The 23054-nt window shown below is 43.3% G+C and overlaps 1 protein-coding gene across 32 annotated transcripts in view; it reads right to left on the reverse strand.

Moving 5' to 3' along the window:
- The window catches only part of Syne1 (spectrin repeat containing nuclear envelope protein 1), a 471163-nt gene that overhangs the window by 152615 nt on the left and 295494 nt on the right, over window positions 1-23054 (reverse strand). For 26 of the 32 annotated variants that reach the window (XM_063270573.1, XM_063270583.1, XM_063270581.1 and 23 more), the window contains 11 exons: window positions 20512-20677; window positions 20028-20180; window positions 16467-16619; window positions 15782-15964; window positions 14343-14480; window positions 11166-11351; window positions 10892-11014; window positions 9875-10057; window positions 7637-7780; window positions 1776-1970; window positions 375-515 (listed from right to left, as the gene is read on the reverse strand). In XM_063270573.1, the coding sequence (XP_063126643.1) occupies window positions 375-515; window positions 1776-1970; window positions 7637-7780; window positions 9875-10057; window positions 10892-11014; window positions 11166-11351; window positions 14343-14480; window positions 15782-15964; window positions 16467-16619; window positions 20028-20180; window positions 20512-20677 (1765 nt within the window). Of the gene's footprint in view, window positions 1-374; window positions 516-1775; window positions 2376-7636; window positions 7781-9829; window positions 10058-10891; window positions 11015-11165; window positions 11352-14342; window positions 14481-15781; window positions 15965-16466; window positions 16620-20027; window positions 20181-20511; window positions 20678-23054 lie in introns of those variants that run through there. The other 6 variants (XM_039101511.2, XM_039101510.2, XM_063270600.1 and 3 more) reach the window with 3 other exon arrangements.

Raw genomic sequence — 23054 nt, forward strand, 5'->3', positions numbered from 1 at the left:
GCCATAGAATCAAACTCCTGTGCTCTCCGTTGGGATACAGTACCCCATGCCTGTGACTGCTTTAGGAGGCTAGAAGGCCTCTAAAGGACCTTCTTTGGGCTTCAATTTACATGAATGAATTTGTTTATATTGGGCTATAATTTTCATGAGCTAAGGTTTGCATACCTCACCACCAAGTAGCTCAGTAGAGGTGGCGACATAGGTCACCTTCCATGACTCCCATAATTTACGTGACTATCACACTTAATGATGTGGCCCCTGGACCCAAATTCAATGAAGTTGGGGACTCCTAGCCACAGACCAATGAGGATGGCAACAGAGTACTGCATCCACCAAGAGCTCACAGTGTGGGAAGGAGGAGTGGGAGGGGGTACCTGGTTAACGGATGCCTCAGTGTTAGCCACAGGTGATGGGGAGCGACAGGCAGGTGGAGAGGAAATCTCACTGTTGGTTCCCTCCTCCCCAGACTCCTCAGTGACAGGAGACAACAGAGTGTGACAGCGACCTGCAGTCATCTGCCATGCAGAATAGCCCGGAGGACATAAAAATCAGTTAGCTATGTTAGCACAAAAGCCCCACAGACACAGCTAGGATACCATTACCTAGCCAAGGCTGGCATGACTGACATTAGTTCACACATTAACTCTGGGTGTTAGGTTACAAAAGTATGGCCGTCAGGCGACTGTGTCAATACTGTTTCTGAACCAGACAGATCCACGGCTGCACTTCATACCCAAGAATTTTGCTGTTGATCAAGAGTGTCTCTTTCCATTTAGTGTATTTGTGGCTTTATAAAATAAGTTGAAAAATAGGTGTCAAAGAAAGGGGTCTATGAAATAAAACCCAGCCCATTGTGAGGGCTCAAGTACCAAATGTCCCAGGAAAAGGAATGCAGTGTTTCTCAACCTGTGGGTCGTGACCCCTGGTGGGGGGAGGTCGGATGACTTTCCCCAAGGATTGTATATCAGATATTTTCATTATGATTCATAACAGCAGCAAAATTACAGTTATGAAGTAGCAATAAAATAAGTTTCTGGTTGGAAGTCATCACAAGACAATGGAACAGTATTAAAGGATCACAGTGTTAGGAAGGTTGAGAACCACTGATCCAAAGTCACACATGGCCACATGGGTTTGGGATACGTTAATTATTATCTGAGGCATAGTGTAAGTGTAAGTGAGGAAAATATATATTGCCAGAAGATACTGTAGTTACCAAAACACTCCGTTGCAAAAATGTATGGGGAAATAATGGTACAAAAGGGAGATTAAATAGTCTCTTGGTCCCAAACTGAAGTTTTGAAGTTTGGATTCTTAATTTCCTTATTTTTGTCATTATATATGTATATATATCACATATATTAGAATATATCACATATATATTGGAATATATATGTATATGTATGTGTGTATATTTATGGGAAAACCGTTAAATATATGTCATGACTCTCATGTCCCTGTGGTGTAAAGGAATTATTTTCAAAATAAAACACAAAGTGGGTCAGTGTTATTGCAAAATTGCTCATGAATGAAAGGCAGCCCTTGGACTTCAAATCTAACATTAACAGTCCCAACTGTCACTGTTTACAGGTTAAAGATTAGCTCTGACTGACTGCCCAGTCAGTCACTGAAAATGAAGAAACAGGCTCCTACATTAGAATCTATAAGCTGTAAAGATTGTTTCTAACGAAGCATGGCTACGGCTCCTGGGCCACCACCAGGCAAGCTCCAGCCTAAAGAGCAAAGCTAGCTGGAGTGTCAGGCTTGATTCTTACCATGACCACGGAGGGGTGGGCAGAAGGCGTGGGGAGGAGCTCGGGGTCCACATCTTCGGTCCCTTCCGCCAGTCCCTCGACCTCGGTCACGGTCAGCAGCATAGTAGCGTGCTTGGCTTTCATCGTCAGCATCTTGCATTTGGAATTCAAAGAGGCAATTTGCTCCTGGTAGCCCTTGATTTTCTGCGCCAGCTCCTGAGGAAACATTTTCCCACTGTGTGTCAGCGCAGCATCAGAAGGAAACAGTAGTGGCGTTCATCTTCCTGCCGCCCAGAGCCAATGAGAGGCGGAGCCGAGCCCTGCGCCGAGCAGAGGCGGTCTGCAGCTGCTGGCTGCTGCACCTCCAGCCTAGCCGAGCCAGACCACAGCGCAGCCCAGCCCAGCCCAGACACTGAGCCCCAGGCAAGCTTGCACTGGGAATATGGGGCGTACAGATTGGCTCTGAGCCCTGACAGGTGACCCTTAAGCTATTATGAACTTCCAGTATGAGGTGCTGGCAACTTTCTCCAAAATACCTTGAAGTCTCTGAAATTTACCAGATGGTTCATGCCATGGAAATTAGGTCATGTGATGACTAACGCAAAAAAAAAAAAAAAAAAAAAAAAGCAGTGCTCAGCTCTACTAACTATGTCCAAGAGGTGGCAGTCACTTAGTAAGTCACTTAGGCAGGCACAAAGCAAACTGCTGGTTCCTGTGACCAAGACCTTTGTTTTTCTATAGAAAGTCAGAATAGCATGTATAAAATCTATGATACCTTAATCCTTAATTTGTATGACGACTGACCTCCTAAATATAACATCTATCCAGCCAATATTCTTTCATCATACACACCACACCTCAGATGTTACCTCGTATTTCAAAACAGAGCTCTGAATTGCTGCACAAGTGAATGCCTCATTTCATTTTGCTCTTGAAAAATAAAACCATTATCTTGAGACGTTAATTGAAACTTTTTGGGATGGCACACAGCTCCTAAAATGATTAACTACGAATCAGTTCTAGGAGTATGGCTATTCTAAATACTACCACTATACTTTCTTGCTTACATTAAAACAAAACCACCATAATTCTAAGATGTTGAAGCAATGTTTCCTCATATCTTTAACAGATTGGAATATATGTACTGAGATAGTAACATAAAGATGCAGAGCTGGAGAGATGGCTCAGTGGTTAAGGGCACTGACTGCTCTTCCAGGGGTCCTGAGTTCAATTCCCAGTAACCACACAGTAGCTCAGAACCATCTGTAATAGGATCTGATGCTTTCTTCTAGTATGTCTGAAGACAGCTACAGTGTACTCATATAAATAAAATAATATTTAAAAGAAAGATGCAGAGGTACCCTTCTTTCTTTTTACCTTTGAGACAAGCCTATTTGCTTGGTAAGCTGTCAGTTATGTGTATAAGACACTTTCTGTGAATAGGAATCAAGGTCCTAGAATAAAAGCTGCATTTGTCCTGAGGTGCCATAGGGTGGTTGATTAGGACTATGGCAGGATCAGGGACAAATTATCATAGACTGTCTCTAGCACCCTTAATACTTACTCATTACCCACCTCTGCCTGCCCTAACCTCATAGCTAGGTAAACCCTTTTGGGATGTGTTAAGTTCTCAAATCACATCTGAAGGTTCCTGGCTTCTCTGTAAGCCTCCTACCCAAGCTTCCCAATAAGGCACTTGGAATATATCCTGAATTAGGACTTTCTTTTGTTCTTTGTGTTCTATAGCTATAATAACATCATGAAGCCATTTCCTCTGGGTCACATGGCCCAGGACAGCCGTCTGAATCCATGTTTCTAGGCCATCATCATTCACACTTGGCACAAGAGTGGGCTCTCTGCTTTTCGAGGTGAGACATTGAAAATCAAATTCTTTGTTTTCCTTTTTCTTCTTGTGGGGTAGAGGGAATGGGTTCTTGTTTCCTTTGTTTTGAAAGGTAGAGTCTTGCTTTGTAGAATCTGGCCTTAAACTCAATCTTTGTTTCCATCCTACTGCTGGGATTACAGGCTACCACTAACACTTTTTAAATGACAGCACACACACACAGATACATAGAAAGACACACAGACACAGGCACACGCTTGTATACATACACATGCATGGACCCATGCACCAGGCTATTACTGCTATTACTGTTTGCTGCATGGCTTCTGCCCTCCCACTTGAAATGAACAAGCGGTAACAGTCCAGCAGAATCCAGCCGGCAGCTTGTCATCTAGATGAATGTTCATACCAAGGATTACAAAAAAAAAAAAAAAAAAAAAAAAAAAAACCCAAAAAACAAAAATCCAGAAGTCCAATTTACACTCTTGTGGCTGAAAATATTAATTAAATCTAAGGGAGTTTTATTTGTTTGCTTGCTTGTTCGTTTAAGGTGCTTTGCCTTTAACAGTGAAACTGAGGGATCTCATGAAGTTCACAGAGTAGCCTTTGCTTACCCTGTGGCCACAGACAGTTGACAATTCCCCCTGGACCCTCCACAGGCACACTCATGCTGATAGGAAATGTCCTTCTCCAAGATGACAGTCTCAACGTTAGCATGTATACAAGTCATCTGTGATCTTTGTTAAAAGCACGGCTCTGATGACCATGGCCAGGACTTTCACCTACTTGGTTTAACAGAATCTACCCTTTATTGTCAGCCTATATGGTAACAGCTTTCTCCTGTGAAAGCTGCCTGCCTCTCATGACTAAAGCAAATCCAGTGGCTAAAATGGAACTCAGTGGGTTCATCAGTTATCCCTTCTCAGAAAAAAAAAAATAGGCATGCATATTCTAATTTGGGCTAGATATTTCTACCAATGAGCACAACAGTGGGCATGTCTGGGCCAATGTCCCGCCCTGGGCAGCCTTCTGTCCTCAGGAGCAAGGCTTTTATGTCCACTGGAAAGCTAAGAGCACGGGGTGTTCTTTCCTAGGCCTTCAAAGTAGCTGGGTTCTGTTTCTGTTTTTTCCAAATGAAATGTACCTTTTGAAGTGTTTTTTAAAAAATAAAATAAGCACACCCCTTTAAAGAGTGTACCTGTATCACACTCTCAAAACTGAAATTCAGCAAGAATAGTCAGAAAATACAGGAAACAACCCGCATCCCGGCTTTCTGTTACTGTCACTTCCCTTCCTATGTTTTTCCTTTTCCCACATGACCTTCGTGTGTGTCTACATTGTCATTTCTCTGGAACATCTTCTAAGCTACAGGATGAAGCCAACAAACAGATGAAAACAGGGAGACAGGATCTGAAGGAGAACCCATGACAGGGTGAGGCAGGTCACTGAGTCTCCCAGTGATTCTGCAAGAGGTAGTTCTGAACCCTTGCCTTAAAACCGCTTCCTCTTTTATTATGATGTCACACATGAGTCTGTTACAGTGTAAAAAATTATCAATATTTGGGCCCCAAATATTGAATTGACTAGTGTGCTATATTTGAGAGCTCAGGAGGTCAGTTTTTTAAATTTATTTACTTATTATATATAAGTACACTATAGCTGTCTTCAGACACACCAGAAGAGGACATCAGATCTCATTACAGATGGTTGTGAGCCACCATGTGGTTGCTGGGATTTGGACTCAGGACCTCTGGAAGAGCAGTCAATGCTCTTAACCACTGAGCCACCTCTCCAGCCCAAGAGGTCATTTTTGAAGGTAGCTGGTCTGTCTGTCTTCTTTCCTTCCTTCCTCAGTATAGGTTGGCTGTGAGAACCTTCTCCTGTAATCTCAGCCATTGGAAGGTTGAGACAGAAGAATAGGGAGTTCAAGGCTAGCCTGGGCTTTATAGTGAGATCTGGCCCCCCAACCCCCAAAATGCAATCCTCTTGAGGTTGAACAGGGGAGATGTAAATATTTCCCATTATTTTTAAAACATAAGCTTTACTGATAGCTAATGCTAACCAAGACAAGTTGCAAAAAATATCTTGGGTCGTAATGAAAAGTTATGGAAGACATTGTTTACTTATATGTGGAAAGCAGACATGACATTTTCCACACTTCAAGGGAACATCTCAATCTCTGAGAAGCTTACGACCACATCAGGGCCAGGAAGATTGATCCTTAGGATAAAGGTAAAAAATCAGATAGAAAGTAAAACTTAATGTCTGTCCTTGGCATAAAGGACTAAATAATCCTAAGTCACCTACCACAACGTATGAAGCTATGCGTCAGCCCCCGAAGAAGAGTGAGTTGACCTAATAGGAAATGACAGGCCAGGGACAGAAGTTTGCTGCTGAATACCACTGGGTCTTGTCACTCTGGAGCTGTGAGACCTCATGAGACCCAGGAAGATGCAAGGAATGTCTGGTGATGCAGAGATGAGGAAGAGACACCTTTGAGGCAAAGAACCTCTCATAATTCTTGACCTCAGTGAAAGGGCCTAAGCAGTAGACAGGTGGAAGTGATTTTCCCTTCAACATGAAGCCACCCTTTGTAAGAAGGCCACCACCACCATAAAACACTGGACATGGTGTTTCTTACAAGACCTTAGAAATCAAGAATTAGACTATTTTCATGAGCTAGTTTTATGCACCGTAGATATAGTGTTTTATGCACTCTGTTTTATGCACTGATCTGTTTCCGTGCATGGGACACCCAATGAGACATGTCATTAACAACACACAGAGGCTGCCAAATACAGGGGAGTACCTTTACTGAGTCAGCAAAAAAATCACTTGAAAATGCAGAAACATCTGAAGTGCTGTGTGTTGAAATAATTTTTATTCGCTTGATATAATTATCATCTTGGAGGCTTACTGCCCGTCTCTGCTAAACTAGGCCTAGTCCTGGAAGCTTTTAGCCTCCCTACAATCTAATCTAGGCCTAGAATGTTCTCAGTCTCTGAGACTTGCTACAATAACCTCACCATTTCTTGTGTTTTCTGAACTCTTGATGCTGGTTCAACTCAGATGGTTGTGGCTCAAACTCCTCTCCCAGCTGACTTATTCACTCTTGCTTTTTCTCTTGGCCTTTGAATTACTCTGCTTTACCACAAATTAACTCTAGCAATCTTTTCTAATCTTCTGGCTCCTTCTCGTTCTCTGACTCATTCTGTCTTACCTGTGTCTAGTTTGTTCTCTCTTCAATCTGTCTCTGTAAAACTCTCCTGGTAAAACTGCCTCCTTCTCCGTCTCTGTGCGGCTCTACTCCCCCCCTTGCCTCTCCTGCACTGCTCTCCATGAACTCTACTGTGTTCCTGCACTATACACTCTTCCTCCTGTACTGTCTCTCTCCTCTCCCTTAAGTAGCTTCCCTTTCCTCTCTCTTGAGAATTGGCCAGGTCCTATTCTGTCAAATCCTTCTCTGATTTGTCACTTTGTCTGCCACTCAATTAGATACTTTCAAACTTGGGCACTTCCTCTTACAAACAAAATTGTTTGCCTTCATTGTTTAGGATTAAGGGTGAGTACTAAGGATGGGTCTATATCCCAGTCAGAGGGATTAAAGGTGTGTGCTAAAGACTGAGCCACACCCTAACTAGAAACAGATTCAAACACCTGTAACAGCTGTGCAAGACTCAAGCAGATCCCCCACAGGACTGGGAATACTTCTCTTCCAGTCACTAAACCTGTAGTTTTAACCTGTGGGTCTCTGCCACTTTGAGAGTCCCGGGACCCTTTCCCAGGGGTTACCAAGACCATCTATAACGACGGATGTTTATGTCATGGTTTGTAACAGCACACACTTACATCATGATTCATAACAGTAGCAAAATGACAGTTATGAAGTAGCAGTGGAAACAATCTTATGCTTGGGGTCCCCACAACACAAGAGGGACTCCATTAAAGTGTCACAGCATTAGGAAGGTTGAAAAGCACTGCTTGAATGAAACCACTTTCCAGTGGTCAGTGTCTGGCTCTGCCCACCCTTCTGTCTCACCTCATGCCGAGAGATCTGCGCCTGCAGCTCCTGAATGTTACCGGTGGCCACGGGTTTGTCCTCGATCTCTCTGTGAGCTGCTTCTATCAGCTGCTGGAGATGCTTCATTTCTTGTCCGTACTGTTCGTACTGCACCACGGCCTCCTTTGGGAGGGAAAATGAGAATATGTTTCTTCTGTCAGTTACCAGGTGGCTTTCCCACTAATGCTACCTTCTGTTTCCCTACGTCCAGGAAGTCAAAAAGAGATGGGTAAAGTCCTTCACTCAGATGGTGCAAATTAACAACTTTCACTTAGAGGCATCCACTTTATCTTTTTGAAATATTATAACAGAATGACTAATGAGATCAAAATAGGTGAGCAGTTAGTACTCTCTCTGCTCTGCTGACTTAGACTGCCCTGAGGATGAGCTGGCAGGACAAAAGGCTTCCCTCATCCCTCTTTACGAGAGATACTGACTGATGGGTTGGGCAAATACCTCAGTTGGCAAAGCACCTATCACACACGATTAAGGATCTGAATTCAAATCCCAAATATCAAAGCAAAGAGCTACATCTATAACCAGCACTGAGAGGTGAGGGATCAGGGACAAGGGGGTTCCCTAGAGGTTAAGAGATCCACTAGTTCTGGGTCCAATAGAAGACTCTGTCTCAAAAACTAAAGTAGAGGGCAATGGAGGAAGACATGTACTGTTGACCTCGGCCTTCATGTACATGTACGTGAACCATGCATTGTGGTGGATCCTCTGCCCAGGGAATGACACTGTTGGGAGGTGTGGCCTTGTTGGAGTAGGCGTGATCTTGTTGGAGGATGTATGTCACTGTGGAGGTGGGCTTTGGGACCCACATGGGATACAGTCTTCTCCAGTTTGCCTTCAGAACAACATGTAGAACTCTCAGCTCCTCCAGCCCCACATCTGCCTGCCATGCTCCAAGCCTTGATGATAATGGACTGAACCTCTGACCCTGTAAGCCAGGCCCAATTAAATGCTATCCTTTATAACAGTTGCCTTAGTCGTGGTGTCTCTTAGCAGTACAAATTTAACTAAGGCACATGCACATACCTATACTGTCCTGTAATACACCACACACAGAAATGCAAAGCAAAATTCAAAACAATGCTGAATAACAAGACACCAGCCAAGAGTTCCCTCCCAGGTAATACTAATTAAGCATGGCCCACAGCCTCGGAGCTCTGATGTCTAACAGATTACAAGGTAGTGAATGATCAAAGCTGGTTGGTCAAATGAGCGCTCATGGTTTTAATGAGATGTAACTAATCATAAAGAAGGGGAATGCTTCTTAAAGGGGGAGATATAGTAAGTAGCATCATTTCTTCGTGGAATGATTTTTCTCTTCTTACCTCAAAAGATTAAGAGCTGTGCTTAGATGTCCTTCTTAGGCCAGAAAATATACAAATTGGATGAAATATGAAGGCTGTTGTGTGATATAAGAATAGCAAGCCCATTGTCTCTCCAGCTCTCTTATGGCAGGTTTTGGGTCTGAGAGCTGTGGGACAGCCCCTGTCAGACCCTCCTGGGTCCCCTGCAGTATTTGACACCTGCTGAGCCCTGCTGATGCACGTAGAAGCCTTTTTGTTCCTAACAAAGGAATGTCCTGTCCTGGTAGTGACACATGTGGGCATACACCTGGGTGATGGTCCATTCATCCCTGTCTTTTGTTCTTAGTCTTTGTTCCTGGGACTTAGACTGGTCTTCCTGGATTTCTCCCCAGTAAATTTGGGACACCTGTTTGGTCTTTTGTTTCTGAAGCCTTAAGCTAGGTTTTCCCACTGTGCTTCCTGGAATTTTCCACCTGGTGAACTTGAGATATATATTCGGTGAATAAAGCTACAGATTTTGCATTCTTATGATATGAAAAAAAAAAAAAAAGAATAGCAAGCCCATAGCACCAGGCTCTAGATTCTTTTCAGGTACACATATGGCCACATGCAAAATTAATATATATGAGTTCATTCATTTTTTAAAAAAATCATTGCCAAAAGATAATTTTCATTAAAAGGTAATTTTTAGAGCTCTTTCCCCAGTCCTGTGTGGATGATCCACACAGAGTCTTAATCTCTTGATTTTATATAACTACAACAGACTGTCAAATTTAGCACTCTGGCTGTTTTGATGGTTGGGCCCACACAATGCTAAGAAAAGCAGCCCATGAGTCATGGGCTCCTGCTGTGCCAGCGTGGGCCCCGCTGGCTGAACTCGCTGCGCAGTTGCACCTGCCTGCATGATGTTGTATTGCTGGATGGCCGTGTGCTGCAGCTGACTGGCTTCCTCTTGCAGCCGCAGGGCAGCGTGGCACAGAGGCAAGCCGGTGACCACATCCTCAGGGATCCGGAGAGCACTCTGGCAGAGTTGTACGGCTTGAACCTTTGGCTTCAGTGACTCCATCTCAGACAGTAGATGCTGAAAGGGGCCATGTCATAGTTTAAGCCCTTAGTAATTTTAAGTATTACGTAAACAAAGGCATTTCCTGGATTGTAGTTACTAGGTCAGTGTGGGTCAAGGTGGTTTGTAAGGAAGATACGTTCTAGACAATGAACCCATGCTAAGACTTAGCTTAGAAAACCAGGCTTAGAAAACATTTTTCTTGCTGTTATTTTTAAATACAGACCCCCTACTTTATCCTAAAGTATTACATGTGCATGTATGAGTTCATGTGTGTGGATAAATGCACATGTGACTTTGGTTTCTTATTGCCAGGTACATAATGAGGATTGTACATACATGTCTGTATATGTAAGGAGGTCAGGGGACAGAAAACTCACCTACCATTATTCAATAACCAGTTGCATTTTTTTTTTTTTTGGTTCTTTTTTTCGGAGCTGGGGACTGAACCCAGGGCCTTGTGCTTCCTAGGCAAGTGCTCTACCACTGAGCTAAATCCCCAACCCCACCAGTTGCATTTTTTAATGTTAAGACATGATATCTTGCTGGCCCAGAGCTTGCCAAGTAGGGTAGGCTAGGTAGCCAGTAAGTCCCAGAGATCCACCAATTTCTTCTCCCCGCACTGACATTTTAAGCACGTGCCATCCTGGCTAGTTTTGTTGTTTTCTGACACAGGATCTCACTGTATAGGTCTTGCTGGCCTTATGTAGACCTGGGTGGCCTCTTCTGCCTACCGTTCCCTCCTAAATCCTAGGATTGGCTGCGAATCTCAGGATTCGATCCCGTGGTTGTAAAGCAACAGCTTAGATGACAGAGCCATTCCCCAGTCCTTCCGAAATTTCTTTTGCTTACCTGCCGATGGGACAGCTGCTCCTTGAGACTAAGGCGCCCTACTTCTGGAGAAGTCAGAATTGTCTGGGCTTGTTCCAAAGCCACCTGCAAGTTTCTCAGCTCTCCTTCAAACTTCTTCATGTCCTGGAGAACAAACCCTAGTGAACATCAGTGCATTTAAAGTTCAAAGTCATAGCTAAGAACTACATCATATTCAAGAAACTGTCATGGATGAACACTGTCTCTCTGGGACAGCATGCCATGTTTTTTGTTTGTTTGTTTTGTTTTGTTTTACCTTGGCTGCATCTTGGAGGCTCTGCAAACGAACTCTGATCGCCTGCCGTAACTCCTCCGTCTCCCGTCCTAACTGTGTCACTTGCTGTGACAGCTTTCCTGTGCAGTACACATTGGCAAGGTATTGCACTTTTTCAGCCATTGTTTCCAGGTCACTGTCAATTTCTTCAGATTCTTCTAGCAGCGTCTAGAGTGAAGTGTTCATATTTGTGAAACTGATATGTAGGCAGGGACCAGGACGGCGGGAGGCAGCATATATAGATTTGTATAGAGAAGTATAAAGGCACAACAGACTAGGAAAAGATCAAGAAGAACTATGAGCATGGTACGATGTTTGGCCATCTCATCCCTATGAGCCCACTTATAGGCTATACATTGATATCGTCATTATATAGGCAACAAAGTAAAATCCAGGCCCCTTAAAAGTTTGCCAAGGCCCCTTGTTCATAAGTATGGGACTCAAGGATTCATGCTCACACCCAGGCTGCCTCCCCATGTGGCAGGACATAGAGATATCAGGCAGCGGCTGCGATGCTTGAGCACACTGTGTGTGTCTTACTCACATCTCTGGGCCTGCCTTTTCCCACATTTGCACTAAAGAAGACCTAGTCAGCTCTTGGGTTGTACAACTAAGATCTGAGCACTGTAAGGCGCAAAGAGAAGCACAGGTATTGCAACTTGTTCAAAGTAAGACAAGGAGGAGCAGGCGATGCTGAGCTGAGAGTTGCCTTCATCGCTCTGCCCATACTGCTTGCTGGGACTAATAGCAGTAGGACAAACAGACAACACACATATACAAACACATGCATCTGCATATGGAGAAGAAAATGAAAGGGCAGCCAATGATGTAAGGGGTGATGCAACCCAGATGTGGGACAACTTGTTGGTAAGTTAGATAAGGGTCCTACGGGATACGAGAAAGATATCGGCACATTAGCAGATAAGGAGGAAAGGAAAGACACTTCATACTGAGAAGACAGTGCATGCAGGGCACAGAGGGTGGGCAGCACAGAATATGCAGTTTGGGAGAAAGATGATGAATATAAAAAATAGCGGGTGTGTCGCTCTATTTGTTAGATTATTTTCAGATAAGAAAGGCAATTTTTTTCATAGTGAAAATATATATGTGGAAAATATTATATCATGTCCTAGGCAGGGTTGTCCAAACTCGTGACACTGACACATGCTGTCACTGATAAATATGAATGTAGACTGTAGGCTATAGATTGTATATGTCTGGAAGGAAAACTGGAAGAAGTTATTGCTAGTACATATAGGTGTTTTTAGGCAGTTAAGAGCATAATGTGTCTCCTGCTTTCATTGAACGGTAGAACATATGGATTTTCTTATACTGCGTTTGTTGGAGGACAGCTTTGCCTCCTGGTGGGACACGTGGGAACCCCTCTAAGATGAGTTCCCTGCTGGACTTGAGAGCACATAAGCTGAGTGGCCTAAGGTCGCTTGCTTTGGCTAAGGATTCAATCAATCCACCCAGTTGCCCATGCCTTGAACACTAATCAACCACACGTAGGACTGTCTGATCCAGACTGTGCTATCTCTCTAGTATATCCCTTGTCATCCATCTTCAATGAGAGGCCTGTCCTTTTCTGCTGCCTCTCTCTCTTGCTCTCTCCTTCCCTCCCTTCCTCCCTCCCTCCTTCTTCACCTCGCTCACACAAACACAGATAAATAAATAATAAAATCCCACTATTGTTATGAATATAACATTAAATATTTTCTCCATTTTGGATTACAGCCTCAGTTAAGGAATCGAACAGGAAGGAAAATGAATAGGAAGTAAAACGCCAGCATTGCTTTTCAAATGATTTTACTGAATTACCAGAAGTTTTATTTTTAAAAGTGGTATTATTTGATAGTTAAAATTCCCTTATCTTTACTGTTCTTAGAACTGCATCTTTAGACTCCTGGAAGTTAGTTGAATTTCCACTGGTCACCAGCTAGTTTGTAAAGGAAGTCTAGTCTGTTGGCGTCTAAGCACATTACACAGCAAATGACTCCAACTCTCTGAGAGGTACAGATATCTGTATCTGGGAGGAGAGTACGTGACTGGGAAGAGGAGGGAGATAATAGGGACTGGAATTTGAGCTGTGGAGACATTCCAGGAGGAAACAATATCCAGAACCACCTCAGGGAGAAGGATTCAAAACTAAATCCTATGGGAAAATACAAACTGCCTAACCTAAGTAACCTAAATAAAAGCCAGCCTGTATTTTGTGGCAAGATGTGTTAGAAATGTGCATTTTAAGTCAACTACAACTTCCTAAAAAGATGAAATAATTTCCGGAGAGTGTGACCAAAAGAAAAGAAACATTTTTGTCTAAGTTCAGAGGAAATGAAGTAATGCATCCTCCGGGGTGTGGATATAGGATCCACTCTCGGCTGCTCTGACCTTCTGAGTAAGCCACATGACTCAGTCCTGGCTGTGGCCCAGAGGAAGCAGGCCCTGCCCGGAGCACCAGCATGTACCACAGACGTGCTGGACGTTCGTTCCCAGGCAACCAACATTAATATGGGCATTCCCATATTATAGGTGAGAAGGCAGAACTGAGAGACATGGTATTTTGTTCCCAGTCATATGGTACCAGTTGGTTGAGTTTGTTTGTCCCTCCTCCTTCCAGGTGTGATGCCTCTAATCTCTCCATGCTTCCTTGTATCTTTTCCTGTGAGAGAACTCCCTGCATTTCCCAAGGAAGGTTCCACAGCAAAAGCAGCAGCAACAACACAAAGAGCACAGGTACTGCCACAGGGAGGGGAAGATTGCTTTCAGGCTCGGGGAAAGGGTGGTATAAAGAAAACAGAGGATACGTATCTGAACACAGTCTTGCTTGGACTCTCATTCTTAGCTACTTGTGGTCAGACCAGAAGAGTAAGTCTTCTTTTTCTTTCTTCTTAAATACATTTATTTATCGGGAGGAGAGCACATACACACCACCGTGCCCATGGAGGGGTCAGAGGACAACTTGTCTGTTCTCTCCACTACGTAGGACCAGGAATCAAACTCAGGTCACCAAGACTTGGTGATAACCACTTTGACCTACTGAGTCATCCGGACAGCCTCCAAGCATTCTTCTTATCTGGTATTTCACAAAATTTTGTGATAGTCTAACCCAGTCAGACTGACTTTTTACTCTTAACTTTTTTTTCCCTGGAAGTTTACCTGGTGCAAGATGTACTGTTCTCGGAGCTGGCTTGCCGAATTCCAAGCTATGTTTCCTTGGACTAAGACTTTAGCTTTCTCAATCCACTTCTGAATGGACTCGAGCATCTCACTGTACTCTTCCAAGTGGGATGATGCCTGAAAAAGTCATTACATCCAGTTGAATATAAACCCTGTCTCGTCAGTGGGAAATTCAACCCTATTCTGTGTCTTTGGGTACAACCATCCCAGAGGCCGGCACTTAACATCTGTGTTATTAAAGGGGACCCTGGAAAGTCACTTGCCTGTGGTAAATCCATCAAGGATTTCCTAGAGACTTCAGGGTAAAAATCCAAGGCCATGATGTGCTTGAGTTATTTCTCTTTCCTGGCTGTTCATTTCATCTTATTCTATTTACCCCTCTATCCTCTTTCCACGTTCCATTGAGTAAAGGCAAAAGCAAGACAGGGACTTCATCATAAGCTCTCAGCACCATAAGCACAACCACCAGTTCTTAAGTTGGGCACAGTAGGAAGTACAATGCCTATCTATTATCCAGTCCTTGGGGGATGGAGACAGGAGGATCTGGAGGTCAAGGTCCTCACTGGCTATTCTGAGGGAGTGCCAGGCCCGCTTAGGGTATATGAGAAAACAGAAAGGAAATGCTAACCTACTCATTTTAACTTTAACCTGATTGAAAGATTAATGCTTGGTAGAGTTGCAAAGACCCATCTACAATCAAAAATCAAGATGATGTAAATGGAGAGTTATGTAATCACTACCCCCCTGCCCCTGCCCCACACACCACCACCCCACAAAGGAACAGCCTAGATAGGAAGAAGAGAACTCTAAAATTGTGATTAAGATGCCTGTGTAGCTCTCTCCAGTTGATGGCTTGTGGTATCGGATGGGGTAGGGGTGGGGAACTCAGTTTTTTTAAGGAGCTTGGTCACTGGGAGTTGGATCGTGTTGCTCCAACGAGTATATGGTCAATGTAAATTGGACTTGTTAGTCTGTCTGTTTGTTTGTTTTCTTCTTGTTTTTCTTCTTCTTCTTTGGGGGGAGGGGGTTAAAGGTTGAGGAGAGGACAGGGTAAACATGATAGAGCACATGGTGTGGAATTCAGAAATAATAAAAATATGTTGGAAAAATATTTGAATGTGTCCTAAATTGATTTTATAGAACTCATTTGTGGATGGGCATTTTAGTTTTACAATTACATCTCCAGTTTGCAAAGTCTAACAGCTAAACCTATTCATGTGAAACTGTCAGTCAAAGTATAATATAGTTTGTTATGAAATGGGTTTATATGTAAATCATAGAAACATTGTATAACAATAAGTTATAGCAAAACTTCATCCATCATTGCTAGCTCTGCCTTTTCATTTATTTACAGAAGAGAAATGCTTACAATGTCTGCCTTAAAGCACTCTGGTTATGTGCCTGGGGCACAGACATACCTGGTTGAGTTTGGACAGCCGGTTCTCAGCCTGCCTGATGGTTTGCTGGTAGAGTTCAGTCAACTTTCCTATCTTCTTGGCCAACGGCTTGCCCAGCTGACCATGCTGTTCAGAGAATGTCTGTACAGCAGTGTCTAGTTCCATTAACTTGGAATTGCAGCTGTCTAATTCTTCCCCCAGCATCTAAATGGTCATCAACACAAAATTGAAAACATTACAGTCGGTACTTTTCAGGGATTCTCTAAGACCAGAGGACATACTTTAGATTGTTTGTGTTAAAGGTAAGGTAAACAACCGTGTCACTGAGATTGGGTCAGAGAGCAGCAGAAGAGGGTGTGTTAAGCCTCCTATCCATGTTCCCATGAGAGGACTCGTTTTTCCTTTTGCCCTACCCAGTGCATATGAACTGTTTAGCTCATAGTCAGGGTACAAGCAAACAGGCTTGGCAAACCTTAAAATTTATAAATTGATAGTCCTAGATAATCATGAATCTCTACTATACATACATATGTGTCTATTAACATATTTCTATTACAATAGTAAATTACATGAATGGACTGGTGTTATTACCACTGGGTTCTAGTGGTTTGCTAAGAACCCCATGTAACCAGGTGACATGGATACAGCGGCAGTCTATCCTGCAGCCAGAGGTGCCCCTTGCTTTCCGTTCCTCCCTCCTCCTTACCTTCTGGTCAGCCTTAGCTTGAACTAGATTGTCGGTTTTGGCTTTCAGCTTTGTTAGAATGGTTGTGAGATCTTTGGCTACCTTCTGGATCTGGCAGCTGAATTCCTGGCTCATGGCCTTGCCCTGCTCAATTTCTTGTACCTTTTCTTGGATCTAGATGATCAAGGGAAACATGAAAACCAAAAGTTGAAGCCTGATGAGAGATATTAAAACTCTTAAACGATGCAGATTATTAGGTGGCGAGCACTGTTGACACCGATGGGCTTCATGAAAGTGGGTGGAGGGGTTGCAGAGTCGACTCAGGGTTCAAAAGCACGTGAGCAACTGCGAGGATCAGAATTTGGATCTCAGAATCTGGGTAATGAGTTGGGTGATCTGCGCCTGTCTGTAACCTCAGTTCCATGGGGCACAGGGACAAAAGGATTGCTGAGACTTCTGACTTCCATCCTCAAGGAGACAGCAAGGCCCCTGCATTCAGGAAGACCCCCTGCCTCAAAAGGACAGGTGGGGAGCAATAAAGGAGGATACTGGAAGCTTTTTTCTGGCCTCCATGTGTGCACAGGCACATGTATGCATGTGAATGCATGCATGCACACAAAGTGCACAAAGTTTGAGGCTGATTTACTCTCAGCAGCTTTGCGAATTGACTGTGCTCCTTCTGGTATTCCAGCGAGAAAAGAATCAATGTCTGTTCTCTGAGTCATTCATTAAATATTTACAGCTACTGGTTAGCGTTCCCCTGTAGGCAGCCGATCCTAGTTTGTCTACTCACTGATCCTGTGTCTGTGATACACAAACTCTTTCTGGCCTTCTGTTCTTGTCTCTCTGTCTCTCTCTCTCTCTGTCTCTCTGTCTCTCTCTCTCTCATTCTGTGTGTGTGTGTGTGTGTGTGTGTGTGTGCATGTGCATGCACATGTGCATGTGTGTGTGTAGAACAGCACACATGTAAAAGCCAGAGTACTGACTCTTGGGAGTCAGTTCTGTCCTTCCACCATGGGAGTTCTGGGAACTCGAACTGAACTTAGCAGCAAGTGCCTTTCCCTGCTGATCCTTCTCAACATCTCCTAAGATTTTTTTTTCTTCATGAAGTAGAAACCTCCCCACCAAAATACTCGCGGAGGTCTATGGATTGTTTTCAAGCACGTTTTTCAAAGTGTCTGATAGGGACACTGTTTTCTTAACTTTCAGTAAGATTCCGACCACATACCAACAGAGCAGGAAATGAATGCAATGAGAGAGAAGGCTCCAAAGATGATTGACAGTGTGGTTCGGTGGTAGAGTGCTTGTCCAACAGCATATGGGAAGCCATAGGTTTAGTCCCCAGCAATAACACAATACACAACACACACACACCCCACACCCCACAATACACACACACACACACACACACACACACACACACACACACACACAAAACAATGGGTTTGATTTGATTTATAGCAACATTCAAATACTGGGGAAAAAATAATCAGGAGTACATATGTACCTGGGTGTTGTGATACACACCTATAATCCTAACCCTCAGGAGTTCGAGGCAAAAAGTAAGGATTATGATTTTAAAGCCAAGCTAGGTTACAATAGTGAGCCTGTGTTATAAATAAATAAACGAATAAATAAATATATTATCGATATTTTTCTTTAGATACAAGAAAGAGCCTTTCAATCCGCAGAGAAGCAGCGTTATTTTAGTACTGACTTGGCCTGCATCATCTTGGCTTGAACACCATAATAACTATATTTGCACAGAATAACTCTCGTAAGCAAGTAAATAAAACATAAACAATTATTAAAAGTTCTTTAACTTTTTTTTTGTCTTGTGGTATTTTATTTTATTTTGTGCATCCTTGGCTGTACTCAAACTCACAGAGACCCGCCTGTCTCTCTGCCTCCTGGGCACTAGGATTAAAGGCTTGCGCCACCACAACCTGGCTAGATTTGACATTTTAAAAACGGATTCATTTTAACTTGCGTGAGTGTCCACGTGCACGTGTGGGGTCCAGAAGAGGGTGCCCAAACCCCTGAGTTATAGGTTGTGAGCCACTGATATGGGTGCTGGGAATGACTTGGGTCCTCTGCAAGGGCAGCAGGTGCTTTCCTTAACCACGGTGCCATTTCTCCAGTCCCCTAACTGACTTTTCAAAGGCCTTGACTCATTAACTTACCCTTCCTGACAGATCTTCCAATGTCCATGAAGCCAAGTTAAATATTTATCCAGTTAAATATTCAAAATAAAATAAAACAAACCAAAATAAAATAACAGGTATCATTGCCTTTGTTTCGTTTGAAATCATGGTGCTGGATTCGGATATGGTTTTCAAACACTTTGCCTCCACCAGAGATTCAAAAGTGCAGCACAGTTATGTGCATTTTGTGGTTTATGTTTTCTGAACCACAAAACATTGTAGATTAGTATATGTCTTTCCTTTGTATCATATAGAATGGTCTATAATTGAGCTTTAATGGCTCTCACAATCAGCCACCATGACTATTCTGAAAAAAACGCACTAGTCTTCTACACAGAGGCTACGTGATGCTGGGTTTTTCTTTTTGTTGTTGTTGTTGTTGTTGTTTGTTTGTTTTTTGGTTTGTTTTTTTTTTCATGAAAGAGCATCCTCTTCACAGGAGCAAGATCCAGGAGTTCCCTAGTGTCTACACCAGAAAGGTCTACACGTTCCTTGTTTCAAGGAATTTTCAAATCTGTACTCCTGAGTGCTGACTGTGGTGTTCCTTCAGTTGTTTTGTTTTAGTTTCTTGGTTTTTGGTGAGGGGCAGGGCAGAATGAAGCTCTTTCTTTAATGGCATGCATGCTAGTGACTGCCACATTCCTGGCTTCGTTTCCTTCCTCTGAGTGTCCCTTCCCGTCAATGTGTTCACCGACCCATCTCACATCTTGCTGAACTAAAATAACAGCTTGAAGAGGAATTACTCAATAGTAATATTGGGACATGTCATAGATTACTTTTTGACTGCTTAAGATATTGTTTAACATGAGTGGATGAAGCAGATCAATTCTATATCTTCACATATGCCTTGAACACCAGATTCCCAGTTATTTACTGATGTTTTGGGAAGATGGGGCTTAGCTAGAAGACATGGCTTCCTGCAGGTAGCACTTAAAAGTTCAGAGCCATCTCTTCTTATACCCCAAGTTTTCTGCTTTCTGGTCTCCAATATACAAGGAGTCCTGGCCACACATTCCTGCCATGGTCCCCACCTTGATGGGATGTCCTCCCTGAGTCCTAACAAACCCTTCTTTCCTGCCATGCTTCTGTGAGAAAACAGTGTACAGTGATGAGAAAAACAAACTATACTTCTTCATGGCATTACTGCTCAGAGCTGTGGTCATTCGAATGCTATTTGTTTTATAGTGATCCGTTATTTACCTTGCTTTCCTGGGAAATATTGTGCAAACCAAGATACATCTTATGGGACTAACTCTGGAAAGAATAGAAATCCGTCCTCAACGCCCCCCCCCCCCGCATCCTGGTCCATCTGACTCTCTCTCTCTCTCTCTCTCTCTCTCTCTCTCTCTCTCTCTCTCTCTCTCTCTCATAAGTTCACCTGATCATGGATCTTTAGGTCCAATGCAACTTCAGCTAGCTGGAGGGAGATTTCAGATGGTAAGATAGTGTAGAGACCCAGATATTTATTCTTTTGCTCTTCTGCGATTTTCTCAATGCTCTCTCGATGGCTGGTAGCTTCCGCTAGGAGGCTCTGAGGAAGGAAAGCAAGATAAGAAAATTCTAGATGCCTGATAAGGTACATAGTTTTTTATGGATCTAGAGATAAAGCTATTGAGTTTCCATTGTTACGGTTAAAGGTGAAATTACAGAAACATCTTACAGGGAAGTGAACTTCAGTATGTCCCCTTTCATCAGACAGATGATCTCATAGAGGAATAATATACATTATACTTTGCATACACCTTGCATACACCATGTGTATATAATACACACCTAAAAATTCTAATTCTCAATGAAATGCGTACAAGAGTAGCCAGAGCAAAGGCAATATTGTGACAAAGAGCAGGAAGAGAATCCGGTACCTTCAGTTCTTCTACTTGTGTGTCGACCTCTAGAGTCGGATTCCCTAGATAGTCCTTTGTTTCTTGAACCCAAGACTTCACAGAATTAATACAAGTCTCCACCGCTTCCCGTTCTTGGAGTTCCTGCTTCAGCAGCTTGCCATGGTTCTTCACTTTCTCCTGCATGCTTCAAAACACCAGAGGGAGAAAGCAGAAATGAAGCAGAAGGAGCACTCCTGAGCATGACACAGCTTTAGACGAGACATAGAAACAGGGAAAGCTAGCATGTTTGGGGCAGCTAAAGTTACTTCCTATTCTCTCGGATATTGCTTAGTGACACCAAGGTTCAGTTTAAGCATAACAGAAGAATTTACGTCACAGGAGGTGAATAATTTATTCCTGGAAATTTGAGAGTTGACGTTGTTCCCTTCCACTTAGGCTACTTATTTCTCTATGCAGGAAACATAGATTGCCAGATTCTTAACCTCATCTTTCCAATCTGTTTGAATAGTGCCGTGCCACCACCATCTGAAAGGAATGTGTCATTGGAATGTGTCATTGGAATGTGTATGGCTGTGAGAAGCCAGCCTTTAAAGAAAGAATCAAGCTTTGGACATGTCACCATGATTAATGTCAGTGTCATGACCGATCTGAATAAGTGGATTAAAAGGCTTTTTGATACATGATATGAGATTACTCTTATGTCATTATTAACTAAGTGGAGTGACTATAGATTTGTATAAGGTAATGTTATTTATTAGAGGAATTAAATTGTCTAAAGACATGCTTCCCTATGGCCCAAGAAGTGAATCAAGCCAGTTCTAGATCATCAAGAAGAACTTCCTCGTAGATTCACTAATCAATGAAGGAGCGGAACTGCCTGGATTTCTGTTATTGTTCTTCCTCCTAACCCCCCACGTCACCAGTGGGTGATACAGCTTTATCAAACTAACCTTTTAAATACTGCTCAGTTGTTGAAGGTCTTTGTCTAACCTGGGGACTTACCACATGGCCAGGCTGGCCCCAAACTCATGATCCTCCTGCCTCAGCCTCCTGGGTGTAGGATAAGATGTGTCAATGTACTTGGAGCTTCTTATCTATTGAGTACCCCGCACTCCCACATTTCTAAACTTTTTATATGTCATTCAAACTACTATGTCGTGCAAACCTACTTTGTCTACAGCTACAGAAAAGATACCTTCCTTCCTTGCCACCCACCCTGGACTGGTTGCCTCTGTTTAGAGTCCATTAGAGTCAGTGGTGGCTCATCTTTGTTGACCTGGGTTTTGAGTCACATGGGAAACACATTTATGGAGTTCATAAGGTTGTTTTCAGAGATGTTTAACTGAACATGGATGGCCTCTCCTGAACATGGGTGGCACCATCTCACAGGGTCCCAGAGTGAATTAAAAGGGAAACAAGGATCTCCCCACATCCTAATCGCTGCAGGTCTAGCAGCTTCTCAGCTGAAAGTTGGTTTTGGAAACTTGCAGTGCAGCAGGCAGACAGGCCTGACAGGAGCCATCGCATCCAGGCGGAGGGAATTGAATCTGGCTGATCTGCAAATTTCGTTGAAACAGTGACTGTGTCGAGATGATTAAAGAATTGAAAAGAAAGAAAGAAGACAAGAAAAAAAGAGGAACAAGAGAAAGCAAACGGATCACCACCGCTAAGCACTCTGTTTCCTGATCTGAACTCAATGAGCCCAGTAGCCTTGTGATCTACCATGCCTCCCTCCTGAGTTGGACTGTGTCCCCTCAGACCCTGAAGCAAAACAAACGTTTCCTTTCCTTAAGATGCCTTGGGTCAGAATAACAAGAAAAGTGACAAATTCTTGCAATTTTTGCAGTATTTTACTGAAAAGTTTCCTTTGGTCACCTATCAATTCTTCAAAATGCAAGAAGGTAAAATGATGAGTCTGTTTAGCTTGCCACTGTCTTCCTCTGTCTCTGTCCCTCTGACAGTTCTCTATCCCTCCCCCAAGCCCCTCTGTGTGTGTGTGTGCGCGCGCATGTGTGTGCGTGTGTGTGAGTGTGTGCGTGTAAGAGAGAGTGTGCGTGTGTATGTATGTGTGTGTCTGTATGTATGTGTGTATATGTATTTGTATGTGTGTATGTGTGTGTGTGTGTGGGTGTGAGAGTGTATGTGTGTGTATGTGAGAGTGTATGTGTGTGTGAGTGTGTGTGTGAGAGTGTGTATGTGTGAGAGTGTGTGTGACTGTGTGTGTGAGAGTGTGTGTATGTGTGTGTGTGAGTGTGTATGTGTGTGAGAGTGAGTGAGTGTGTGAGTGTGTGTGTGAGAATGTGTGTGTGAGCGAGTGTGTGTATGTGTGTGTGAGTGTGTGTGAGTGTGTATGTGTGTGAGAGTGAGAGAGTGTGTGTGTGTGAGTGTGTATGTGTGTGTGTATGTGTGTGTGAGTGTGTGTGAGTATGTGAGAGTGTGTATGTGTGAGAGTGTGTGTGTGTGTGTGTGTGTGTGTGTGTGTGTGTGTGTGTGTGTATGTGTGGTGTACGGAGGGGGATATGAGTATGCATGCATGTATATAGAGGCCAGAGATCAAACTT

This window comes from Rattus norvegicus, chromosome 1 (assembly GCF_036323735.1).
Source record: "Rattus norvegicus strain BN/NHsdMcwi chromosome 1, GRCr8, whole genome shotgun sequence".
Lineage (NCBI taxonomy): Eukaryota > Metazoa > Chordata > Mammalia > Rodentia > Muridae > Rattus > Rattus norvegicus.